Source organism: Neophocaena asiaeorientalis, unplaced genomic scaffold (genome assembly GCF_003031525.2).
Source record: "Neophocaena asiaeorientalis asiaeorientalis breed wild unplaced genomic scaffold, Neophocaena_asiaeorientalis_V1.1 scaffold544, whole genome shotgun sequence".
NCBI lineage: Eukaryota > Metazoa > Chordata > Mammalia > Artiodactyla > Phocoenidae > Neophocaena > Neophocaena asiaeorientalis.
Genome location: NW_020173921.1, coordinates 27706 through 51603, shown reverse-complemented (window position 1 = coordinate 51603; position 23898 = coordinate 27706). Strand labels below are relative to the sequence as shown.

General features: G+C 37.7%; 1 protein-coding gene across 1 annotated transcript in view; it reads left to right on the top strand.

Annotated features, from left to right (window-relative positions):
- The window catches only part of LOC112404312 (collagen alpha-1(XIX) chain-like), a 160223-nt gene that overhangs the window by 119285 nt on the left and 17040 nt on the right, over positions 1–23898 (top strand). Inside the window, exon 13 of the mRNA XM_024752145.1 lies at positions 23011–23064. Coding sequence (XP_024607913.1) covers positions 23011–23064 — 54 coding nt within the window. The remainder of the gene's footprint in view (positions 1–23010; positions 23065–23898) is intronic.

The window sequence follows — 23898 nt, the reverse complement described above, 5'->3', positions numbered from 1 at the left end:
CTTACAAATTACTGTGCATACAAAAACCTTCCGGGCTTCCCAGGTGGCGCAGTAGTTGAGAGTCCGCCTGCCGATGCAGGGGACGCGGGTTCGTGCCCCGGTCTGGGAAGATCCCACATGCCACAGAGCGGCTAGGCCAGTGAGCCATGGCCGCTGAGCCTGCGCGTCCGGAGCTTGTGCTCCGCAACGGGAGAGGCCACAACAGTGAGAGGCCCGCGTACTAAAAAAAAAAAAAAAAAACTTTTTGTGTCAGAAATGTGAAGGTATATGTGTTTCTGGTTAAGCTGAGGTTATTAATTGTTAGTTATCAACAGATATATTTAATGAAAAGCACTGAGTGTAAATTATATCCAGTGTTTTTCGGAATGTGATCAGCAAACCACCTACATCAGAATCTCCTAGGTGCTTAAAATGCCTGCTTCTGAGTCCCACCCTAGGTTTTTGCATTTTAATCAGCTCCCTCACAGATTCTTGCACACCAAGAAAAATTTGAGAGCAGTAGTAATTTTCATCTATAAACCTATAACGTAATCAAATCCTGGAGTCCTATCTAGACTGAACCCTGCTGCCTGGGCGTACACTCGAACCGCGTAGTGTATGCTATAACTCCTTAAACGTTCTTCAAGGAATACGTATCATGTTGACTGTTCAGAATCTAAAGGCATCAACCCCTCAAGGCCTAGGGATGCTCAGTGATAGTAACTGACCCTCACCTACAGCACAACACTGGACCCACCAACACCAAAAGCACAATGAAACAAAACCCTCTGTCGTATTGTCTCATTGTTGTCTTCCTCAAAAACAGAACTATATTAATAACGAATAACCCTATCTCTAAATTTTTTCACTATTTTCTCTTCTTTTAGAGGTACAAACAGTAGCCTCTTGAGCCAGTGAAGATTGCAGTTATCTGTGGCCCAGCTACAAGGCTGCACTGAAGGAAAATTCTTCATGTGCTACCAAGAAGTATCAACTCTGGTAGTTGAAATAAATTTGAAACGAATCTCACACTAATGGCTTAAAGTCCTTAAAAGGATTGCCTGGTTACTGGTTTCACTCACAGCAAAGCGGTTGTAACGCATAGAATCATCTAGAGGTGATTATGTGCTTGAGAAGTTTTCTAAAAGTCGTAAGCACCACCATTGGTATCAAAGCTCTTCAGTGCATAGGCTTCCAGGACTTGGATGGAACAAAATGCCTCCCGGCTGTGCTTAACGGCCTTGCCAGGGGCGGGTGGGGGTTCTTGATTGTGGAGAAGGATTCCCAGCTGTGCTTACTTAGGAGCCCTCTGACTAATACTCTTCATTCCCCTGTAGAGAACCCCTACCGGAATATAGTTATTAATACCATAAAAGTGCCCTATAAAATCTTGTGAAGTCATGGACTTGCTCAGCCCAAGGTTGCAGTAAATGGAAAATGTGAAAAGTTTGAAATTAAGTATGAACATCGAGTTCTGGCATGGGAAGAATAAACTGAATAAGTGAAAAAAAAAAAGGATAATTATTTGGATCTTTAGAGCTTTAAACTAAATTATCTGGCTCATATAGGTTCTGGGAAACACTCAGAAGTGATGTGCTGTTGGCCTTGCTGTTAGAAACAACTTTATTTTAGTTTTTAATGTTTTTAAACTTAAATTAAAAATGATTTAAATGTGCAGAAATGATTTACAGTTTTCTCTCATTCCTGTAGTTTCGTTCTCAACTAACTGCAGTCTTATTTGTGAGTAATTTGTTACATTAGAGACAGGTGAAAACGTACATCATTTCATCTACTTTTCCCACGGGCTGGACTTGACTAACAATTCAATAGTGAATCCTGACATGAACGGCTTTTGAGTAATAAAGGCCGGAAGATGAAGATCTAGATCCTCAGTCTAGAGCAGAGTTGTGTGTCTGAATTCTTAGTCCTCCGCTACAAGTTTGCTTTTGGGATTTGGTCTTTCCCTATTAGTTTGTTCCCAGATGACACAGTAAGGAAAACACCATCCTCACTACCAATAAATAAATGCTATACTGGGATCATTTGGGTGATCAGAACTCTGATTATGAGAAGACTCCTAGCACCTCTTATATCTTCTCATGAATCTGACAAGAGAGTTTGCTTAGTTTTGTGCTAGATGATTTGGAGGAATTTTTAAAAATATATGTGTTATGGAGACAATCTCAGTGTCCATCAATAGATGAATGGATAAAGAAGATGTAATTAATACACACACACACAAACACACACACAATGGAATGGTTTCAGCCATAAAAAACAATGAAATTTTGCCATTGGCAACAACATGGATGGACTTGGAGGGTATTATCAGACAGAGAAAGACAAATACTGTATGATTTCACTTATATGGAATCTAAAAAATACAACAAACTAGTGAAGAAAACAAAAAAGAAGCAGGCTCACAGATGTAGAGGACAAACTAGTGGTTACCAGTGGGGAGAGGGAAAGGCAGAGGGGCACGATAGGGGTAGGAAAAATTATTATTATGGAATTATATGAAATCATGTGTGTGAAACTTTTGAAAATTGTAAAACACTATATAATTTAAAGACTCATTCAATAAAAACAACTGAAGGAAAAAGACGCATGTGTTAAGAGACTCACAACACTGCTGGAGACTCAAACCAAGCCTACCTCCTGTCCCCCTTGGCAGACTCAAGTTGTCGTCAGTTCAACCATCACCCCTTGCAAGGATGATTCCCAAACCTGTGTCCTGCACCTGAGTTCTCTCCTGGAGTTTGCTTCCCTTTCCAAACTACCCGAGACCCGTCCTCCTGGATGTCAGTGTCTCAAACAAAACCCATCCCCTTCCCTCTTTCCTCTGCTGTCTGCCCCTCTTCCTGCACTTGCACTTTTCTGCCTGTGGTGATGACCTCACCATCCTCCCGAGCTTTGCGTAGGCCCAAACCTGTAGTTTTCGTTAACTCTTATTTCTCTTTCTTCGGTCGCATCTCAGTTCTCGTAGCTGCCCTGCGTTTTCATTCCCGTGCCGTCGTCCCGAGTTCCAGCCCTCCTCGCTCTTGCTAGACCGCTGGCATAGCCTCCTAACTGAATCCTACCTCTAACCTCTCCCCTCCCCAAAGTGTGTCCTACAGGCCTCGCTCCGCTCATCTCCAAGAACTACAGTGCCTCTGCCATGGCTACACGAGGACGTCCTTGCTCCCTAACTTACCCATCACGGTCCTTCACACTTAATCCTCCCTGTCGGCCGGCTTCTTTTCATAGCATTGCTCTTTGCAGAATCCTGTGCTTCACTGAAACCAAGTAACTTGCTGGCCCTTCAGATTTGTGCCTTTACTTCTACCTTTTCCTTGTTCTGGAATAGCCTCCCCTCATTTCTTTTGATCTAGACTGTGCCTAGAACATGAGAACCTGCCCGGGAATTAGGGACAGAATTAAATACAGACTAAAGTTGAAGAGCCTGAGCCCTAGAATGAAACTGCTGGGGTTCAAACCCTGGCTCTCCCACTTATTGGTGTGTCAAGATACTCTTTCTCTACCTCAGTTTCCTCATCTAGAAAATGGGGAAAACTGTAGCATCTAATGCATGGTGCTGTGGTGAAGTTTATTTACTTGAAGTTAAGGCTCTGAGAATAGAGTCTCATGCATGTAAGATCTTATATAAATGCTAGACACCAATTGTGAATGAGTAACTGTTTTCTTCATTTCTAGGGCTTTACCCTTTAAGCAGATTCTTATATAGGTATCAGGAAGTTTAATAATGAATATGTGTATATAACTTATCTCTATAATTGTGGGCATGAAAAATACACTTCGCTTACCTTCAGGTAAAATAAAGAACTAGTGCTCAGGCATATTAAAGAAATTATTAAGGACAATTTCAAACAAACACAAAAGTCAATAAAGGAGGCTTGTGAATACCTACATGTGCATAGCTGGCTTCGACTCCCGGCCGATCTTGTCTCCACTCGACCCCATCCATGTTCCTGTGGGAGTGACCCCTATTCTTCATCTATGAACAGTTCAGTATGTGTCTCCAAATAAGAAGAACTTTTTAAAAACATAACCACTATACCAATTTCACACTTAAAATTTTAAACAATAACTTCTTAACGTCATTAGGTAATCACGTGGTGTTCAGATTTCAAGAATGGTATAAAAAACGTAACTTTTTTTTTTTTTTAATTTTTTTTTTTTTTTAATTTTTTTTTTTTTTTAATTTTTTTTTTTTTTTAACATTTTGCTTTAGTCAGGATCCAAATAAAGGCTCACATATTCCAGTTGGTTGCTGTGCTTTTAGGTGTGTTAATCTGTAATTTCCCCTCTATCTCTCTGTTATTTTGTTTGTTTTCATTATATTATTTGTTAAGGAAACAGGGCTGTTTGTACCAAAGGGTTTGCCAGTGTGGATTTGATTACATCTCCGTGGTGTAATTTAATATGTTCCTCTCTCCTCTGTGTTCCCTTTAAATGGGGAGTTAGATAAGCCTTAGGTATGCTGTTCTGGGCACAATCACTTCATAAGTGGTGTGGTATTCTTCTATCAGAAGGGACCTAATGTCCAGAAATCTCTTTTTGTGATGATAGCAGCCATTGATCATCAATACCTACACCCATTAATTCATTTAGGGTTTCAAAATGGTACTATTTTAATTTCCTCATCCCCTCTACATTTATTGGCTGGAATATTTCTATAGGGAAGAACCTCCCCTTATCTGCTCTCTGATTACTCAGTGGTATGGTTCACATAGGAAAGTCCTGCTAAATGCTTGATTCTTTCCATTTATATACCATTTTTCAAAATAACGAGTTGATTCTCTAGTATCTTACAGTGGTTACCACTTATGTTTTATTTTGTTTGTTTTTTTCAGTTTTGTGAACTGCTTTTCTTCCATTGTAGTTACCCTTATTGATTCTCAAATTGTCCTCTTCGTGGTCAGTAGGAACCTCTCCAGTGAGCCTGCTAATCCCTCTGATGTGAAGCAGGCATCTTGGACAGCTTCCGTGGATAACATGTTCCATGCTCCTGCGTGTGATTTAAGTCCTAACCATGCTGCACGGCCTTAGTTTTTACCTCCAACCTGAAGGCTTCCTGCCCACATCTGCTTATAGTACTCACCTCACCACTGAAGCCCTGCAGCCTCAAAGTTGTAGGGTCTTTGCCAGTCATCAGAGGCTGGTTTCCCCAGACGGCAACGTTCAGTCTTCACATCCCCAGTGCTTGGAAGAAGGCCTCACATAGGTCCTGATGAAATCGATTTGATTGGGCTGTTAAGTAGACTTAAAGTTATGTAGCCCTTCAAGAATTTAATGGGAATAATCTTGCGTATTGTGGGATTTGAGAATCAAGTAGTTTTCTGATCTTGTGTGTATTATTGGATGTGCTTTCTTCAGTCAAGATTCAATGAGTAACATGAAACCACAAACTTTATAAAATATCAGGAAAATTATAAAAAAAAGTAGTACAGAAAACACCCATATATCTTTCACCTTATATGGTAGGTCATTTGTGTTCTCTTCCTCTCTCTCTCTTTCTCTCTTCATATCTATCTACCTACCTACCTATCTATAAAATATACATATAATATATATCTCTATAAAATATATATAACATCATATTTAATATCATATATTACATAATAATATACATAATACATTACATATAATATATAGGTAATAGATTATGTTTTATATTATATATTTATACATAACATACATATTTGTATATTATACATATTTATATAATAATATTTACATATAACTTTTTTCATATGATTTGAGAATAAGTTACTTAAATCATGGCCTCTTAACTCTAAATATTTGATTGTGTAGTTTCTAAGAATAGGGATATTCTCTTATATAACCACAGTACAAGTAACAGTTTCATATGTTTACATTAATTTATTACATGTTTAGATTTTAAGAAAACTAAGTAACATTTACTGGCAGTTTGTAAGCACCTTTTGCAGGCAGCAGGTCAACATCATGCCAAGAGATAGAAGATATGATTAGGCTGTTTGTTGATAAAGAAACAAGCTCAGAAAGGTTATAATTTTGCTGCTGTTTAGTTCTTTGCTCTTTATGTCTTGCTAACTCCAGTTAAGTGAGACTTCCTAGAAAAGTTTATAGAAGATCTGTTTCCAAAACAAGCAAAGAAGGGTTGCATCCTAGTCAAACCAAGAGCAGGGTAGAGACAGCCGTGGAAGCAGTGATTCATTGGTCTGGTTGAGATTTGCCTGTGGTGACTGTAGAGGGTTTCCTTGTAGATCTGTCATTCTCACTGGATTCCCAGGAAGCAGCTGCAATGGACTGAGCTGTCTCTCCCAGATGAGTGTAAAGTTTCAGCTCTTTTCCTCATCAGCAAAATGAAATGAAATGTAGAATTTTGAAAAGGCCTGTAATACTATTGCAGACATTGCTGTAATTTGGAAATTTTCATGCTAACACACAGATGATGTGGCAGTTTTGAGAATTCATTATACTTGAATTCCAAATCAGTTTTAGAGACTGTCATTTAAAATGCCATTATTTTACTCAGAATTCTTCCTGATGATACTTCATTTGGGAGACATCTGTGGGAGACCCACTGTGTGCCTCTGCCCATGGGCATCTGAGACGAGGCCATTCAGTTTGGGCCCATCTCCCATCCCACCCAGCCTCATGTTCTGCTTATGCTCTGTCCACCTGCTCACACATCACCTCATGCCTGGCTTCCCCAAAGATGCACCTCTTGGTATGTCACATCACCCAGGATTATTTCTGCTGTGGTGCCTCCCTCCTCTTTATAATCAAATTCATTCATATTCCCCCCTCCCCCTCCCCCTCAACCCCCATCAGTCAATATGAGAATAACTTGTGTCTTCTTAACGGTCCTTCCTAACGTAGTCACCACAGTTTTAGGCCCAGTGGGAAGGGTGGGCTGTGGCATACCATCTTGTCATCATGGTACACTGGGACCATTTCTACAGATGCTTTAGTTTACTGTCATATGTTAGTATCTGTAGAAGTCATGACAACAGTTCTTTGAATGTTTCCTTGGTCCCTGTACCACAGAATCAGTTTCTAAGAAACTTGGAAATTCAGAGGCTACATTAGCAAACATAAACACCACTGCCTACTAGTGGATTTTCCAAAGATTTAGCTTTCAAGAAGAGAGTCTTGAATTTAGACCTCATACAAATGTCAGTTGGGTGGCTTTCCTACCATAGCAATTAGCCAGTTAACTGGGCAGCCAGGGCTAAGGCAACTTAATAATGGATGACTTAAGCTCTTGTAAAACCATGTTTGTTTAACCAGAATTATGCCATTGTTTTGTTAGTAAATCAAAGCATAGACCACTTCTTGCTATTTTGAACTCCAAGGACCATCTAGATTCTTTAATTATATTAACATTTTGTGTCTAAAATCATTTGAAATAGTGGACTGTCAACTAGACCTTGGAAATGGTTTGTGATACATCAGTGAGAGTGTTTCTTGAAAGAGGATTTGCTCTTCTTATATGACATATGAGCCAAATTAAATTTACAATATAATTATCAATAGATCTGCATTTTTAGTTATTAAAGGAAATTGATATAAGCTGATTTTATAAAAGTTATTTTGTTAGATTGAGTTCTTTCTCCTCCTTGGAGAGATAACATAATTAGGTTTATGTGACAAATGCACTTAGGTGAGTAATCTTGGCTCCTATCCATTTAGATAAAAGAATTTTGAACCATCTGTGACGTAACAAATAAGTTTATCAAGACAGACTCTTTCTGAGACTTTGAAAACCAGGGCCACTTGTCTCTGAATGAGAAGTTGTCTCAGCCTTTATCTCTATTCATTCTTAGATCCTCAGGAAGTCATTATTTTAAAAGAATCTTGGGAATGTAATTCATAATGTAACACTTTACGTATACATTCTTCCATCTCAGCATTGCAACAGTAGTATTCAGGTAGGTTTAGAAGTTATTTGCTTTTCCTAGTTAAAAATCCAAAAGCCGATAATGGCAAAGACTTTACACAGCTGTAGAGACACGTGTAATTAGACTCAGGCCTCCTGTTTCCTAGCACCAGACTCACTTCACTAGATCACAATTGGAACATTAAGCTCTGGCTTGGCAGTTTCTGAGAATCTATCACGTTTCTCAGTATATATTTAGCTGCTAGAGACATAATCAGTCACATCTTTATCATCCTCATTATCCCTAATAACAAAGCACTAAATTAGTACTGATTGTAAGCTATATTAAGATGATAAGTCACAGATATCTTTAAGTTAGAAAAGAATGTCTTATTTGGAAAAGAAAAGTTCTTTTTTGTAACTGCCTTTCATTAACTAATCTATATATATGTGAGTTAGTAGTGCAGTTGACCCTTGAACTGTGTGGGTCCACTTACTTGCGGAGTTTTTCAACAGTAAATACTATGGTACTATGCCATCTGTGGTGGGTTGACTCCACGGAGGCGGAAACTCAGATATGGAGGAACAGCAGATATGGGGAGCCAACTCGAAGTTATCCGTGGATTTCCCACTGCTCAGAGGATCGGCGCCCCTAACTCCCTCGTTGTTCAAGAGTCGAGTGAATGCTGCAGGTGTATTCTTTTAATTTTCAAATTTACAACATTTAGGCAAAGGGGTTTTGCTTAAAATGATATTTCTTAACTTACTGATTCTTAATAGTGAATGGAAAACAAGATATTTCAACGGTTTAAATAACTGAAAAATTAATTATATTGAAAATTTATTTGAAACCTTTGATCCTTAACAATTCACAAAAGAAGTGTGTTTAATTGTTTCTGTTCTCCTATATTGAGTAGATTTATCTCCATTTCAATAGACCAGATAATAACACAAATCAGAGAGTCCCCATATTAAGTTTATTTTGTTAAAGGTTTACACTGACGTGCACACACACAGAGTTGACCCTTGAACAACTCTAGGGGTTAAGGGTGCCGACTCTCTTTGCAGCCGAAAATTCTGGTATAAATTTATAGTCAGCCTTCTGTAGTTGCAGTTCCTCAGTCACAGATTCAACCAACCACAGATTTTGTAGTATTGTACATATTTACAATTGAAAAAAATTTGCGTATAAGTGGACCCAGGCAGTTCAAACCTGTGCTGTTCAAGGTTATGGTATATGAAACATAAAATACATCTATAAGGTAGAAGGATGTAATTATTGATAATTACATTAAACATGATCTAAAAGTCATACAGAAATACAAATGACCTGGTATAGCCAATGGGGGGAAAAAAAAAAAACGGAATGATTAAAACTACCTGGTTTCAACATTTATGATAAAGTAATTAAGAAAGTGTAGTGTTAGTGTAATGACCAACAAATAGACGAATGGCAAAGTATAGAATCCAAAAATAACCCCACATATATATGTACAACTTATTTTCAATACAGGTACAAAAACAATTCAGCAGATAACGGACAGTTTTTTCAACATAACCTTTGGAACAATTAGATATTCATGTCAAAAAGGAAGAATTTCAATCCATATCTTCCATGTTATCTATTACATTTATCCATTTATTTATAAATAAGTTTATAAATTCTTGGATATGACACTAAAAGTCCAATCCATAAGAGATAAAGTTGTTATATTAGAGTTTATCAAAATTAAAACTGTCTCTTAGACTCTGCTCAGAGAATGAAAAAACAAGCTACACACTGGAGAAAATCTTTGTAAATTACATATAAGATAAAGGGCTTTTATCCAAAACATATAAATAACATTAAACAATCCAAATTTTAAAATGAATAAATGATTTGAAAAGAACACTCAGACAATAAAGATCACAAATAAACACATGAAAAAATGCTCAAAATAGTCACTAACGAAATGCAAAAACAAAAAACAAATTTTAAAAGACCACACAAATGTTTGTTATTTTAATTGTTGTGATGGTTTCATGGCTGTACACATATGTCAAAACTTATCAAATTGCACACATTAAATATGTGCAGTTTGTTAATTATACCTCAATAAAGATGTTAAAGTTTTTAAATTTGAAAATGCCTTGACAAAAATAGACAGCCAAACCACATCCTGGGAGCAAATATTTGCGAATTGTATCTGATAAATGACTTGCATATGTAACATTAAAAGAACTTTTAAAATGCAGTAATAAGACAGGCAAACATTAAAAATGGGCAAAATATTTGAATGGATACTTCATTGAAGAAGATATGTGGGCTTCCCTGGTGGTGCAGTGGTTGAGGGTCTGCCTGCCGCTGCAAGGGACACGGGTTCGTGCCCCGGTCCGGGAGGATCCCACATGCCGCGGAGCGGCTGGGCCCGTGAGCCGTGGCCGCTGAGCCTGCGCATCCGGAGCCTGTGCTCCGCAACGGGAGAGGCCACAACAGTGAGAGGCCCAGGTACCACAAAAAAAAAAAGAAAAAAAGATATGTGAATGGCTAATTAGCACATGAAAAAAATCATTAATTATTGGGAAAATGCAAGTGAAAACCACATGAGATAACTGTATGCACTGACTAGAATGGCTGTAATTTAAAAGACTGACAATACCAACTACTGGTGAGGAGTAGTAGTAACTTGACACCTTTACACTGAGGATGGGAATGGCGAATGATGCAGGCACTTTGGAAATTGGTTTGGAAGTTTCCTAAAAAGTTACACATACACTTAACCATGTGACCTGGCTATTATACTTTTAGGTATTTACCCAAGAGAAATAAAAACCATGTCCACACAAAGATATTTATGCCATTGTCCATAGCAGAATTATTTAGAATAGCTAAAAATGGGAAACTGGTGAGTGGATAAACAAAATGTGATATATGCATACAAAGAACACTACTCAGAAATAAGAAATGAACTACTTATCCATGTAGCAACAGAATTATGCTGTGTCAAAGAAGCCAGGCCAAAAAATAAAAAACCTCCATATTGTACTACTCTGGTTATATGAAATTTCTAGAAAAAAAGCAAAAATATAGACAAAAAGCACATCAGTGGTTGTCTGGGCTGTAGCTATGATGGGCAACTGACTACAAATGGGTACAAGGGAACTTTTCCGGCTGAAGGTGTTTTAATCCTGAATTGTGGTGGTGATGGCACAACTATATAAATTTACTAAAATTCAGTGAACTGAACATGTCAATATTATGGTGTATAAATTATACCTTAAAAAATCTGTTAAAAAGATATTTAGGCTGAAAGTAGAAATTTGGGGCTTATCAGCATATAGATGGTGACGCTAGCTATAAAAGTAGAGATTATACCGGGAAAGTCTGCTGAAAATGGAAACAGAAGAAGCTGTTTTCTGCAGATCCCTGTGGAAGAGCAACATTTAAACGATGCAGCAAAAAAAGAAAATGAGGAAATGTGGCTACTGAAGTAGAATAAAAACCAAACAAATATAGTGTCTCAGCAAGCAGTTATTTCTAGGAGGGTTTGGTCAAAAAGATATCAAATGCTACTGATGGGCCAAAGGAGAAAAAAGACTGTACGGCATCTGGTGGTCACCTGAGACCTTGGCATGAGCGGGTTTTGAGTAACAGGGAGGGTCCAAGTCAATCTGGAGTGGCCTGCAAAGTGAGTGAGAAGTAACAGAATGCAGACAAGAAGTATCAGAGCCTGTTTCCAAAGCTTATCTGAAAATAGAAGGAGCAGATGAAACAGAAACCAACAGGAGAGGGAAGTGAGAGGTTTTGTTTTAATAGAAGATTCAACAACCTCTTTCAGTGGGAGCAGGGGGATGGAACAGAGGATGAAACAATTCTTCCATGCTTTAGAATAGAGGAGAGGACAGTATCGATGTAAGTGAATTCATAGATTTCAAGGCATTAAGGGAAGGTTTGTGTGACAGCGTCTGTTTTCTCCATGGGCACCATGCTTACCCGAGGGTAAGAGCAGGAATCTTAATACCGAGGGTTTGAAGGAAACGGAGTAGTGTAAGGACATAGAATGAGGTTAGTGGTCATGATTTTATAATGGCATTATCGGCCCAGTTGTGTGACTTTCTCTAGGATTGTTCAGCAGCTGAAGAACAAGAGAGAAGGTGGGCAGTTGGACTCGAGGTTGGCTCTGTCAGAGAGACAGAAGAACAAGTGTGTTCAGAATAGTGGTAGAAGAGTGGATGAAGTAAGAATGCAGACAAAAATGAAGACACTGGGGTCTGATGGACACTGTTTTCACTTGGGTTCTCCTGACTTAGAAGCAGGTAGTTTATTTAACAGGGGTCTCAAGAAGCAGGAGTAAAGGGATGAGGAAAAGCTAATTTAAAAAGGCACATGTTTAGCCATTTACCATTGTAGGCAACTGAGGCTGAGACGTGCTGGGGATCCCTGAGGAACCCTGTAGAATGTGCTTTACAGTTGTCTCTCTATAGGACAGGAAGCTGACACATTAATCCATCAACTCCAGTTACCCTTTGGTGGAGGATTGCTTCAAGGGCTGTTGAATTCCCCCCACCCCGTTAGATGTTGACAGTATCTAGAAGTCCATAGGAACTGAACACAGCTTCAGCTGAGAGTTGAGCCTAGGGCATGTGGTACAAGGTAGATTACACCAAGTGAAGGAAAGTCCCTATGAGGTCAGAGTAACAGCAAATAACTTGGGATAGTAGGAGGAGTTCTTTGGGTGTGTGAAAGTTACATATGTCCTCTGAGCTACTGATTTATCATCAGTAAAAGGGGATGAGAACATGCAACTTGCAGAGTTACTGCTACAAGTATCACGAGCCCTTTCTATGTAAAGTGCGTGGCACAGAGCCTGGCATATAGTAAAGCACACAGAATAGAAGCCAGTGTATTATTGCTACTATCTATTGAAATATCAGTAATGTTAATAACTACCTGTATTGTGGATAATAATAGATTAATCCAAACTCTGTAAAAGAGTTTCACTACTTACCTGAACACAATATTTTGCATACCAAGGCATTGTGATTTTGTTTCGAAGGATATTAAATTTTTGTATAGTGTTTTTAAACCATTTTTTAATGAAGTATAGTTAATTTACAGTACTGTGTTAGCTTCAGGTATACAGTAAAGTGATTCAGTTACATATACATTCTTTTTCAGATTCTTTTCCATCATAGGTTATTACAAGACATTGAATATAGTTCCCTGTGCTATACAGTAGGTCCCTGTTGTTTATCTGTTTTATGCATAATAGTGTGTACATGTTAATCCCAAACTCCTAATTTATCTACTCCCGGTACCCACCCCTGCTATCCCCTCTGGTAACTGTAAGTTTGTTTTCTATGTCTGTGAGTCTGTTTCTGTTTCATAAATAAGTTCATTTGTATCATTTTAAAAAATTCCACATATAAGTGATATCACATGATACTTGTCTTTCTCTGTCTGACTTACTTCACTTAATATGATAATCTAGGTCCATCCATGTTGCTGCAAATGGCATTATTTCATAAATTTTGGTATAGTTTTGAAAATAGTTTCATCAAAGAATGGGTATGGGAAAAATCTTAAATGTAATCTGATTTCCATTTATCCTCTTTCCTTTCGTTGGGATTGCATTTAAGTTTTGTCAGACTAGAATGATTGTATTTTCAAAGAAATCTCCAGAGATGTTCTACTGGTTTTGTTTTTGAATCTTCTGCATTTGAATTTATCCTAACACTGAGAAACAATCTAAATGCAACTACTCTCTAACAACCTCTGATGTCAAATAAATTTTCTTTAATTCTGGCTTATTAATGCTGTAGTTTTGTTTTCAATCATTTTCTTCTCAATGAACAAAAAAGGAACAGCTGGTTACTATTGTCAACTTTGTTTGGGATTTAAGTATGCAATGCTTGAATATCTTTTTTTTTTTCTATCTGGATATAGAACTCCCACTGCTTTCAAAGAATGATAGAATTTACAATAACGAAGCTTTAGAGCTCACCTAGTCCCAGTATATAACCTGATGAATTAATACCAGTTAAAATATTAGTAATTGTCATCTAGCATTTCTTTTGTATTCCTCATGGGTAATTGCCTGATGTGTCCTTTGCTCAATTACCAGTTGATATATTATTCTTTCTCTTATGAATGATAAAAGCTCTGTGTATTAATGATGTTAAGCATTAAGCCACCATATAATGCTTTTTTTCCCCATTTTGTCACTTGCCCTTTAGTTTAGTTTATGTTTTTGCCTTACAAGTTTATAATTAGTGTTTTGTCAAATGTATTATTTTTTATGAATTTCTTTTTTTTGTTTCTATACTTTGAGTTCTAAGCTATGTTTCACTTATATTTTCTTCTGCTCCTTTAACATTTTTATTTTTAAGTGGGCTATCTAACCCATCCAGAATTCACTTTAATGCAAGATCGCACTTACTCCTAATAAAAGTCCATGGTGTTTATATAGCATATTGTTTCAGTCTAACATTTCATATCATGAATATGAAAAAATGTTCATAATATATATCAGTGGTTCTCAGCTGAAGACAATTTTGCCCTCTATGGGAAATTTGGCAATATCTGGCGATATTTTAATATCTGGAGATATTTTATTTGCTAAGACTGAAGGTAGGTAGGGCGCAGAAGAGGCTAGCTACTGGCCTTTAGTGAATAGAGGCCAGGATGATGCTAAACATCCTATAATGTACAGGAGAGCCCTCGCAAGGAAGAATTGTCAATGATGCCAAGAGTAAGAGAACTTGATAGGAGAGAGGAGAGAAAGAGAGAGAGAGAGAGAGAGAGAGAGATCGATTGGGAGGTCCTCTGCCAGTTACAAGCTCATCAATAGTGATAGTACCTGGCTGATATTTGTTTCCTACCCTGAGGGGCATTGTCAGAGACTTTGCCTCCTGATTTGCAGAAAACTAGATTTCTGCATTGTATTTTTGCTTATCCCCAGTCTGTTTTAAAAACAAATGAGCTTAATAGTTTTAGAGCACAGATTGTGGAGCCATAGTGCCTGGGTTGAATCAGGATCCTGCCCCTTTTAAGTTGTGTGACATTGGGCAAGTTACTTAACCTCTCTGTCTTCAGTTCCCTTACCTGTAAAATGAGGGTAATAATTGTATCTTTACCCCAGATTGTCATAGAATTGCAGGATGCTTAAAGCAGTGCTTGGCACATAGTAAACATTATAGAAGGGTTGGTGACAGTGATAATAATAAAGTAAATGACTTTTTAAAAATGAACCTTATTTGATCACCATGGTCCCTCCTTCTTATATTAAAAGTAATACTTTTTAAAATTGATTGCAGATTTTTGCCACTGATCAATTTGAAGCGGCATGTTTCTTCTTTAGCCATCTGCCACATTTCTTGTGCCCTTGCCATGCCGCATAAACCCCATCAGACTATCAGCTCTGTTCTCTATATTATTGTTGTTATTATTTAACTTTTATAACTGACAAGTTGCAGGTTTCCTTGTAGACACATATCTCTTTAATATTTAGAGTTGCTTATGCTTTCTGTCTATGAGAACCATTAATTTTGAATAAAGACTGTGTTCATTTTTAGTTACATTCTGAAAGTCGATGCTATCTATGGAATTATATTTGTCTTCTTGTGTCAAAGAATTCAGTTTATTCTGTTAACTTGTGCGGAATACATTTCATATCGATATCTAGACACTGTGTTGTTTTGGATCCCCTTACTAGATATTTTCTTCTGGGTATTTCTGAACCTCTTAATTTCTGTTTCGCTTTCTGTCATATATGCCACTCTCTGGATTAGTACAGTCCAGTGGAATTTTCTGTGGTGATGTAAATATTCTATCCTGCGCAGTCCAATATAGTCGGCACTACTGAGCACTTGAAATGTGGCTAGGGAAACTGAAAAACTGAATTTTAAATTTTATTAAATAGCCATGTGTGGCCAGCGGCTACGAGCCTGGAGAGCCCAGCTCTGCAGCATCTCCTTACCCTCCATTTCCAGTTTAACATCTTCAGTTTCATTATTTCTTGAATGTATTTCACTGAATATGTTTGTGTGGCCTTTTGTTTATCCTATATATTATATGCATTTCTTGTATCGCAAGTAATCAAATTATTTTTACTTCATTTCCTGTGTTTTCAATATGGTAATAACACATGGTCTTAGATGATTGCGTAGGGTTAGAAAACTTTTCCCTTCTTCCCTTCTAGGTTCTTTGACTGGTCTAATAATTAAATTGACATATGATAGACTAACAGGAGAAAAAGAAAGTTTTAGTACCAGAGCCCCATAAAAATATGACACCCAAAGGCAGTCAGGCACTTGAGGTTTATCTGCCGTCAGACCTAAGGAGTGGGACGGGCCAGGCTTACAAGGGGAGGAAGACAACTCACCGAAGGATGAGAAGGGCATATGTGTGGTAAGCAGATGTTTGCCTATCATGTAGACAATTCTTTAGATACAAAGTTATCCCTGGTAATAGTTCTGTTTCTGGGCCAAGCCCCCTATTAAATTCTTTTAGGCAATTAAGGCAGAGGGAAAAAAGCTGTTCCGGAGTCTTATGGGGCTTAATTGCCTTTAGCCCAGTGCAGTCCACATGCCAGAGTGGCACATTTTGGGGTGATTTGTGCTGCTGGCACTTAATTGGGACTGTACATGTGTATTTCTACTTGTAAAATATTTAAAATATTATCTCTTAAAATCAGGTGCTTGCTTTTCTTTTTTTCTTTTTTTTATTGAAGTATAATTGATTTATAGTATTATGTTAGTTTCAGGTGTACAGCATAGTGATTCAATATTTTTATAGATTATACTCCATTTAAAGTTATTACAAAATAATGGCTATATATCCCTGTGCTGTATAATATATCTTTGTAGTTAATTTGTTCTATACATAGTAGTTGGTACTTCTTAATCCCATAGCCCTATGGTGCCCTTACTTCTTCTCTCTCTCCACTGATAACCATTAGTTTGTTTTCTAGTTCTGTTTTGTTATATTCATTCATTTTATTTTTTTAGATTCCAGATATAGGTGATAACATAGAGTATTTGTCTTTCATCTGACTTATTTAACTAAGTATAATGCCCTCCAGACCTCTCCATATTGCTGCAAATGGCAAAATGTCATTCTTTTTTATGGCTGAGTAGTATTCCAGTGGGTGGGTGTGTGTGTGTGTGTGTGTGTGTGTGTGTGTACACCACATCTTCTATATCTGTTCATCTGTTCATGGACGCTTAGGTTGCTTCCATATCTCGGCTATTGCAAATAATGCTGTGAACATTGGGGTGCATGCATCTTTTCAAATTAGTGTTTTTGTTTTCTTTAGATATATGCTCAGGAGTAGAATTGCTGGCTTATATGGTAGTTCTATTTTTAGTTTTTTGAGGAACCTCCATACAGTCACTGTTTTTCACAGTGACTGCACCAATTTACATTCCCACCAACAGTGTACAAGGGCTCCCTTTTCTCCACATCCTTGCCAACATTTATTATTTGTGGTCTTTCAGATGATAGCTCTTCTTACAGGTGTGAGAAGTTTGTAGTTTTGATTTGCATTTTTCTAACATCTTTTCATTGAAAGATGAACATCTTTTCATTGCCTGTCAGCCACCTGTATGTCTTCTTTGGAAAAATGTCTATTCAGGTCTTCTGTCCATTTTTTAATTGGGTTGTTTTTTTATTTGATATTGAGTTATATGAACTGTTTATGTATTTTGGATGTTAACTCCGTATCAGTCATATCATTTGCAAATATTTTCTCCCATTCATTATGTTGTTTTTTTTGTTTTTGTTGCTGTGCAAAAGTTTTTAAGTTTAATTAGTTCCAATTAGTTTACCCTTGCTTTTGTTTCCTTTGCCTTAGGAGACAGATCCATACAGATATTGCTATTATTTATGTCAGTGATCTGCCTATGTTTTCTTCTAGGAGTTTTATGGTTTCCAGAGTTACATTTAGGTCTTTAATCCATTTTGAGTTTATTTTTCTATACGGTGTGAGAAAATGTTCTAACTTTATTCTTTTACATATACAATAGCTGTCCAGGTTTCCCAGCATCACTTATTGAAAAGACTGTCTTTTCTCCATTGTATATTCCTGCCTCCTTTGTCATAGATTAATTGGTTAGTGGGTTTGTTTCTGGGCTTTTTGTTCTGTTCCATTGATCTGTGTGTCCGTTTTTGTGCCATTGCCATGCTGTTTTGATTACTGTAGCTTTGTAGTATAATCTGAAGTCAGGGAATGTGATATGTGTAGCTTTGTTTTTTTGGAAGCTTTCTTTGGCAATTTGGGGTCTTTTCTAATCCCATATAAATTTAGCGGTTAGGTGTTCTAGTTCTGTGAAAAATATCCTGGGTATTTTGATAGAGATTGCATTGAATCTGTAGATTGTCTTGGGTAGTATGATCATTTTAACAATATTAACTTTACCAATCCATGAACATGGTATATCTTTCCATCTCTTTGTGTCATCTTCAATTTCTTTCATCAGTGTCTTATAGTTTTCAGAGTACAGGTCTTTTACCTCATTAGTTATATTTATTCCTAGGTATTCTAGTCTTTCTGATGCAACTGTAAATGAGATTGTTTCCTTAATTTCTTTTTCTGATAGTTCATTGTTAGTGTATAGAAATGCAACAGCTTTCTGTGTATTAATTTTGTATCCTGAAATTTTACTGAATTCATTGATGAGATCTAGTAGTTTTTTGGTGGTGTCTTTAGGGTTTTCTATGTATAGTATCAGGTCATGTGCAAACAGTGGCAGTTTTACTTCTTCCTTTCCAATTTGGATGATTGTATTTCTTTTTCTGTCTGATTGCTGTGGGTAGGACTTCTGATACTACTTGAATAAAAGTCGTGATAGAAGACATCCTTGGCTTTTTCCTTATCTTAGAGGAAATGTTTTCAGCTTTTCACTGTTGAGTATGATTTGAGCTGTGGGCCTATTATATGTGGCCTTCATTATGTTGAGATATGTTCCCTCTATTCCCACTTTGTGGAGAGTTTTTGTCATAAATGGATGTTGAATTTGAAAAATTTGTTCTGCATCTATTGAGATGATTATATGATTTCTATTCTTCAATTTGTTAATGTGGTGTGTCACACTGATTTGCAAATACTGAACCATCCTTGCATCTACGATAAATCCCACTTGATCATGATGTATGATCCTTTTGATCTATGGTTGGATTCAGTTTGCTAATATTTTGTTGAGGATTTTAAAATCAGTGATACTGGCCTGTAGTTTTCTTTCTTTTTTGTGATATCTTTATCTGGTGATGCTAGCTTTATAGAATGAGTTTGGAAGCATTCCTTCCTCTACAAGTTTTTGGAATAGTTTGAGAAAGATAGATGTTAACTCTTCTCTAAATGCTTGGTAGCATTCACCTGTGAAGACAGTTGGTTCTGGACTTGAGTTTTGTTTTGTTTTGTTATTGATTCAATTTCATTACTGGTGATTGGTCTGTTCATATTTTCTATTTCTTCCAGGTTCAGTCTTGGGAGATTATACATTTCTTGGAATTTGTCCATTTCTTCTAGGTTTTCCATTTTATTGGCATATAGTTGTTCATAGTAATCTTTTATGATCCTATTTATATTTCTGTGGTGTTGGTTGTAACTTCTCCTTTTCCATTTCTGATTTTATTGATGTAGAACCTCCATCTTTTTGGGGTTTTTTTAATGAGTCTGGCCAAAGGTTTATCAATTTTGTTTATCTTTTCAAAGAACCAGCTCTTATTTCATTGATATTTTCTATTATTTTTTAGTGTCTATTTCATTTATTTCTCCTCTGATCTTTATGATTTATTTCCTTCTACTAATTTTGGATTTTGATCATTTTTCTTTTTCCAGTTCCTTTAGTATAAGGTTAGGTTGTTTATTTAAGCTTTTTCTTGTTTCTTGAGGTAGGCTTGTATCACTATAAACTTCCCCATTAGAACTGCTTTTGCTGCATCACATAGATTTTTGGATTGTTGTGTTTTCATTTTCATTTGTCACCATGTATCTTTTCATTTCTTCTTTGATTTCTTCAGTGATTCGTTGGTTGTTTAGTAGCACATTGTTTCGCTTCTACGTGTTTGTGGTTTCTTTGTATTTTTTTCTTGTAGTTAATTTCTAGTCTCAGACTATTGTCATCAGAAAAGATGCTTGATATAATTTCATTCTTAAAATTATTGTTTTGTGGCCTAGAATGTGATTTATCCTGGAGAATGTTCTATGTGCACTTGAAAATAATGTGTATTCCTTTTTTTGGTGAATGGAATGTCCTGTATATATCTGTTTAATTTATCTGATCTAATGTGTCATTTAAGGCCAGTGTTTCCTCATTGTTTTCTGTCTGGGTGATCTGCCCATGGATGTAAGTGGGTGTTAATGTCCCCTACTATTATTATGTTAGTTACAATTCTCCCTTTATGCCTGTTAATATTTGTTTTATGTATATAGGTGTTCTTATGTTGAGTTCATATATATTTACAATTGTTATATCTTCTTTGATTGATCCCTTGATCATTAAGTAATGTCCTTCTTTGTCTCTTGTTTATAGCTTTAAAGTGTATTTTGTCTGAAAAATTATTGCCACCCCAGCTTTCCTTTTTGTTAATAGAAGTATAGTTGATTTACAATATTATATTAGTTTCAGGTGTACAACATAGTGATTCAGTGTTTTTACAGATTATATTCTCCTTAAAGTTATTACAAAACAAGAGCTATATTTCCCTGTACTGTACACTATATTCTTGTTGCTTTTCTGTTTTACCCATAGTAGTTTGTATCTCTTAATCCCATACCCTTGTCTTGCCCACTGGCAGGCCGAGCCAGGTCTTGGGGTCTCTAAGTGCAGAGCCCATGCGTCCCAGAGTGGGCCAATTCCTGGCACAGCTGGCTTTAGGGTCTGGGGTGTCCTGAAGCTTGTTTCAGCCTGCTGGTGAGTGGGGTCAGATCCTGGGGCAGCTGGCTGAGTGGCCCATGGTGTCTCACAGCTGGTGTTGGCCTGCTGGTGAGTGGGGTTGGATCCCAGGGTGTCCTGTAACTGGTGTCTGCCCACTGGTGGGTGAGGCTGGTCCTGAAGCTAGAGCAGGCTGGCTGCTAGGCGGGGCCAGGCCCCAGGTCTCTGGCTGCAGGGCCCTGGGAGTCCCAGGTCTAGTGCCTGCACACTGGTGTGTGGAGCTGGATCTTCGGCCCTCTGGTGGGCAGGGATGTATCCAGGGGCAGCTGTGGGCTCAGGGGGTCTTAAGGCAGCCTGCTTGCTGGTGAGCTTTGCCCCAACCCAGTTAGTTGCTTGTCCTGAGATGTCCCAGCACTAGCACCTACAGGCTGTTGAGCCAGTGTGGGTCTGGGTCCTGGGGCTAATAAGCTAGGAGGAGGATTCCACAGTTGTGCTTCCCAGTGCCAGTGTCATCATGGTAGAATGAGCTCCCCCAAATGGCTGCTGCTGATGTCTGTGTCCCCAGGGTGAGCTCCACTTGCCTCCTTGTCCTCTGAGAGACTCTTCAAGATCAGCAGGTGGGTCTGACCCAGGGTTCTTTCAAGTTACTGCTTCTGTCCTGGGTCCCAGATCATGTGAGATTTTGTGTGCACCCTTTAAGAGTGGAGTCTCTATTTCCCACAGCCCCCATGGCTCTCCCAACGTGATCCCCACTGTCCTTCAAAGCCAGATGTTCTGGGGCTCGTCCTCCCAGTGCAGAACCACCAGGCTGGGGAGCCCAACGTGGGGCTCAGACCCCTTGCTCCTTGGGAAGAATCTCTGTAATTGTAATTATTCTCCCATTTGTGGGTCACTTACCCAGGGGTATGGGTCTGGGTCTCCACCCCTTCTATCTGTCTTGTTGTGGTTCCTTCTCTATATCTTTAGTTGTAGAAGACCCCTTCTGCTAGTCTTCATTGGTAGGTGCTGTATAAATAGTTGTAAATTTGTTGTACCCAGGAGAGGAGGTGAGCTCATGTTCCTACTCCACCGTCTTGGCCCAGGAGGTGCTTGCTTTTCTTTTTTGCAAATAAAAATAATCATGTTTATTGCCTTAAAAATGAAGAGCAAAGGAATATATAAAGAAGGGAATAAAATCACCCTAGTGGCACAAAGCAGAGAGAGATAACTACTACTACTACTATTACTACTATACACACACAGAGTGATGTGTGATCCACTTGGAACTTGAATGAGTTCTTTCTACACCTAATATATCTTTTATTTTTAAACACTCTACATATTATACAAATAATACATGTTTATTGTTTAAAAATTGAAAAACAGTGAAGAGTATACTGAAGGAAATACAATCGTCCATAGTCACAGCATGCATAGATTATTTATTTTTATTTTTCTGATTTGTTTTCTTCCAATAGTGTTTCTAAGACCCATAGGTAGATTTATACACAGGTAGGTAGGTGGATGTTCAGGTAGACAAGCATTTCTTTTTAAGTTTTTGAATTATACTATAGCTATGCAGGGTGAACCAATAAAAGTATATACCTTTCAGATAGTAATCAGACAAAAATATATGGAGCTATGAGATGTGTCATCAACAATGGTATTAGTGGCCATTTTGAACATTTGTAACTTTACAGTAATAAAAATAGATATTGATTAACATTTATTCACTAAATTTGGTAATCAAATACTTGTATCTTACTTTTTTATATTGTGAGAGCTTTCCTATAGTATAAAATAAAATTCATAAACATGATTTTCATGGTTGCAGCTTATTCCACTGTATCTATATACCATAATTTATCTATCCAGTTCCCTATTATTGGACATTTAGTATGTTTCTCTTTTTACTACTATAAATAGCATTGTACTCTACATCTTACTGCCTAAAACTTTTCATCTCTGATTATTTCCTTAGGATACATTCTTAGCAGCAAAATCACTGGGCCCAATGACATGAGCAGATTTAAGACACTTGATATATATTGCCAAATTGCCCTCCAGGAAATTCTTTGTTGCTTATAGAAAAAAATAAATAATCCTTGTTCTATTTATACTCTTTAATCATTTTTATGTGGCTTTTTTTGAACCTTTAAACTTCTCTTCGGTTTTAGGACTCAGAATTGTTTTTTAATAAATGTTTCTTTCAAGAGATTAGTGAAGTAATCATGTTGTTATAAATAGCCAAACAATGCAACTCCCTTGTTTTTTCTTAGTAAAGGTTTTCAGTTGCAACATTTTTCATTGTATAAATTGTTTCTTTCTAGGGTGCCCAAGGAGAAAAAGGAGATCCAGGTTTGGCCGGAGTTAATGGGCAAGATGTAAGCCTAACTTTTTTTCTAACATTGTGTTAACATTTTGCCGCTGAAATATGCTAACTATCTAATGCTATTGAGACTTGACTATGCTTGGAAGAACTAGCCACAGTCATTGCAAAGTCAAGAATCAAGGTCGTTTTTTACGTGGCTCAGTGGAGCCCCAGTATTTTTTTTTTTTTAAAGGCCACTGACTTTATTGATTAAAAAAACTTTACAGAGACAGTGACTGTCCTGCCCAAAAGAGGGCCAAAGAGCATGAAACAGACCGGGTAGGGGGAGCTATGTGGTCCTCGGCCAGCTTCTGGTGCTAAAGAAAAATGAGGACCTTCTTAGGAAATGGCTGAAGGACACATGTGGCACCAGTATTTTTAGTTTCGTAATGACCAGGTAGTTCCCTGGCTTTAGATGCCTTGTACGTGTACTCATCCTTCACAGCCCTTTCTTCCTTGCTATTTCTGGCTTGCATTTCTTCTATCTTCCTTTCTCTTTCTTTTTTCTTCTTGCCTGTATTCTGCTGTGACCTGTGTTCTTACCCAGGTTACTTTTCATCTTACCCCCAATCTCCATCTACTGAGGGGTCTGCAGAGGTCGATCTCAGTGATGAGAAGAAAGGGCAGAAGGGAGGGAACCATGTGTATCTGTGTCACTCCCCCTCCATTGCACCTACTCCGCAACCTCAGGGCTCCTGTCCCTGTCCCAGGGAACATCCTTGAGTCCTCTCCTGCACCCTGCCCCCGACCCCTGCCCAGGACAGCTGTCCCCCAGGAGCTTCACTTGGGTTCTTATGATGGAGTTTGGAGGATAGACCAAATCTGGGCTTTCCTCTAAGTGTAGATT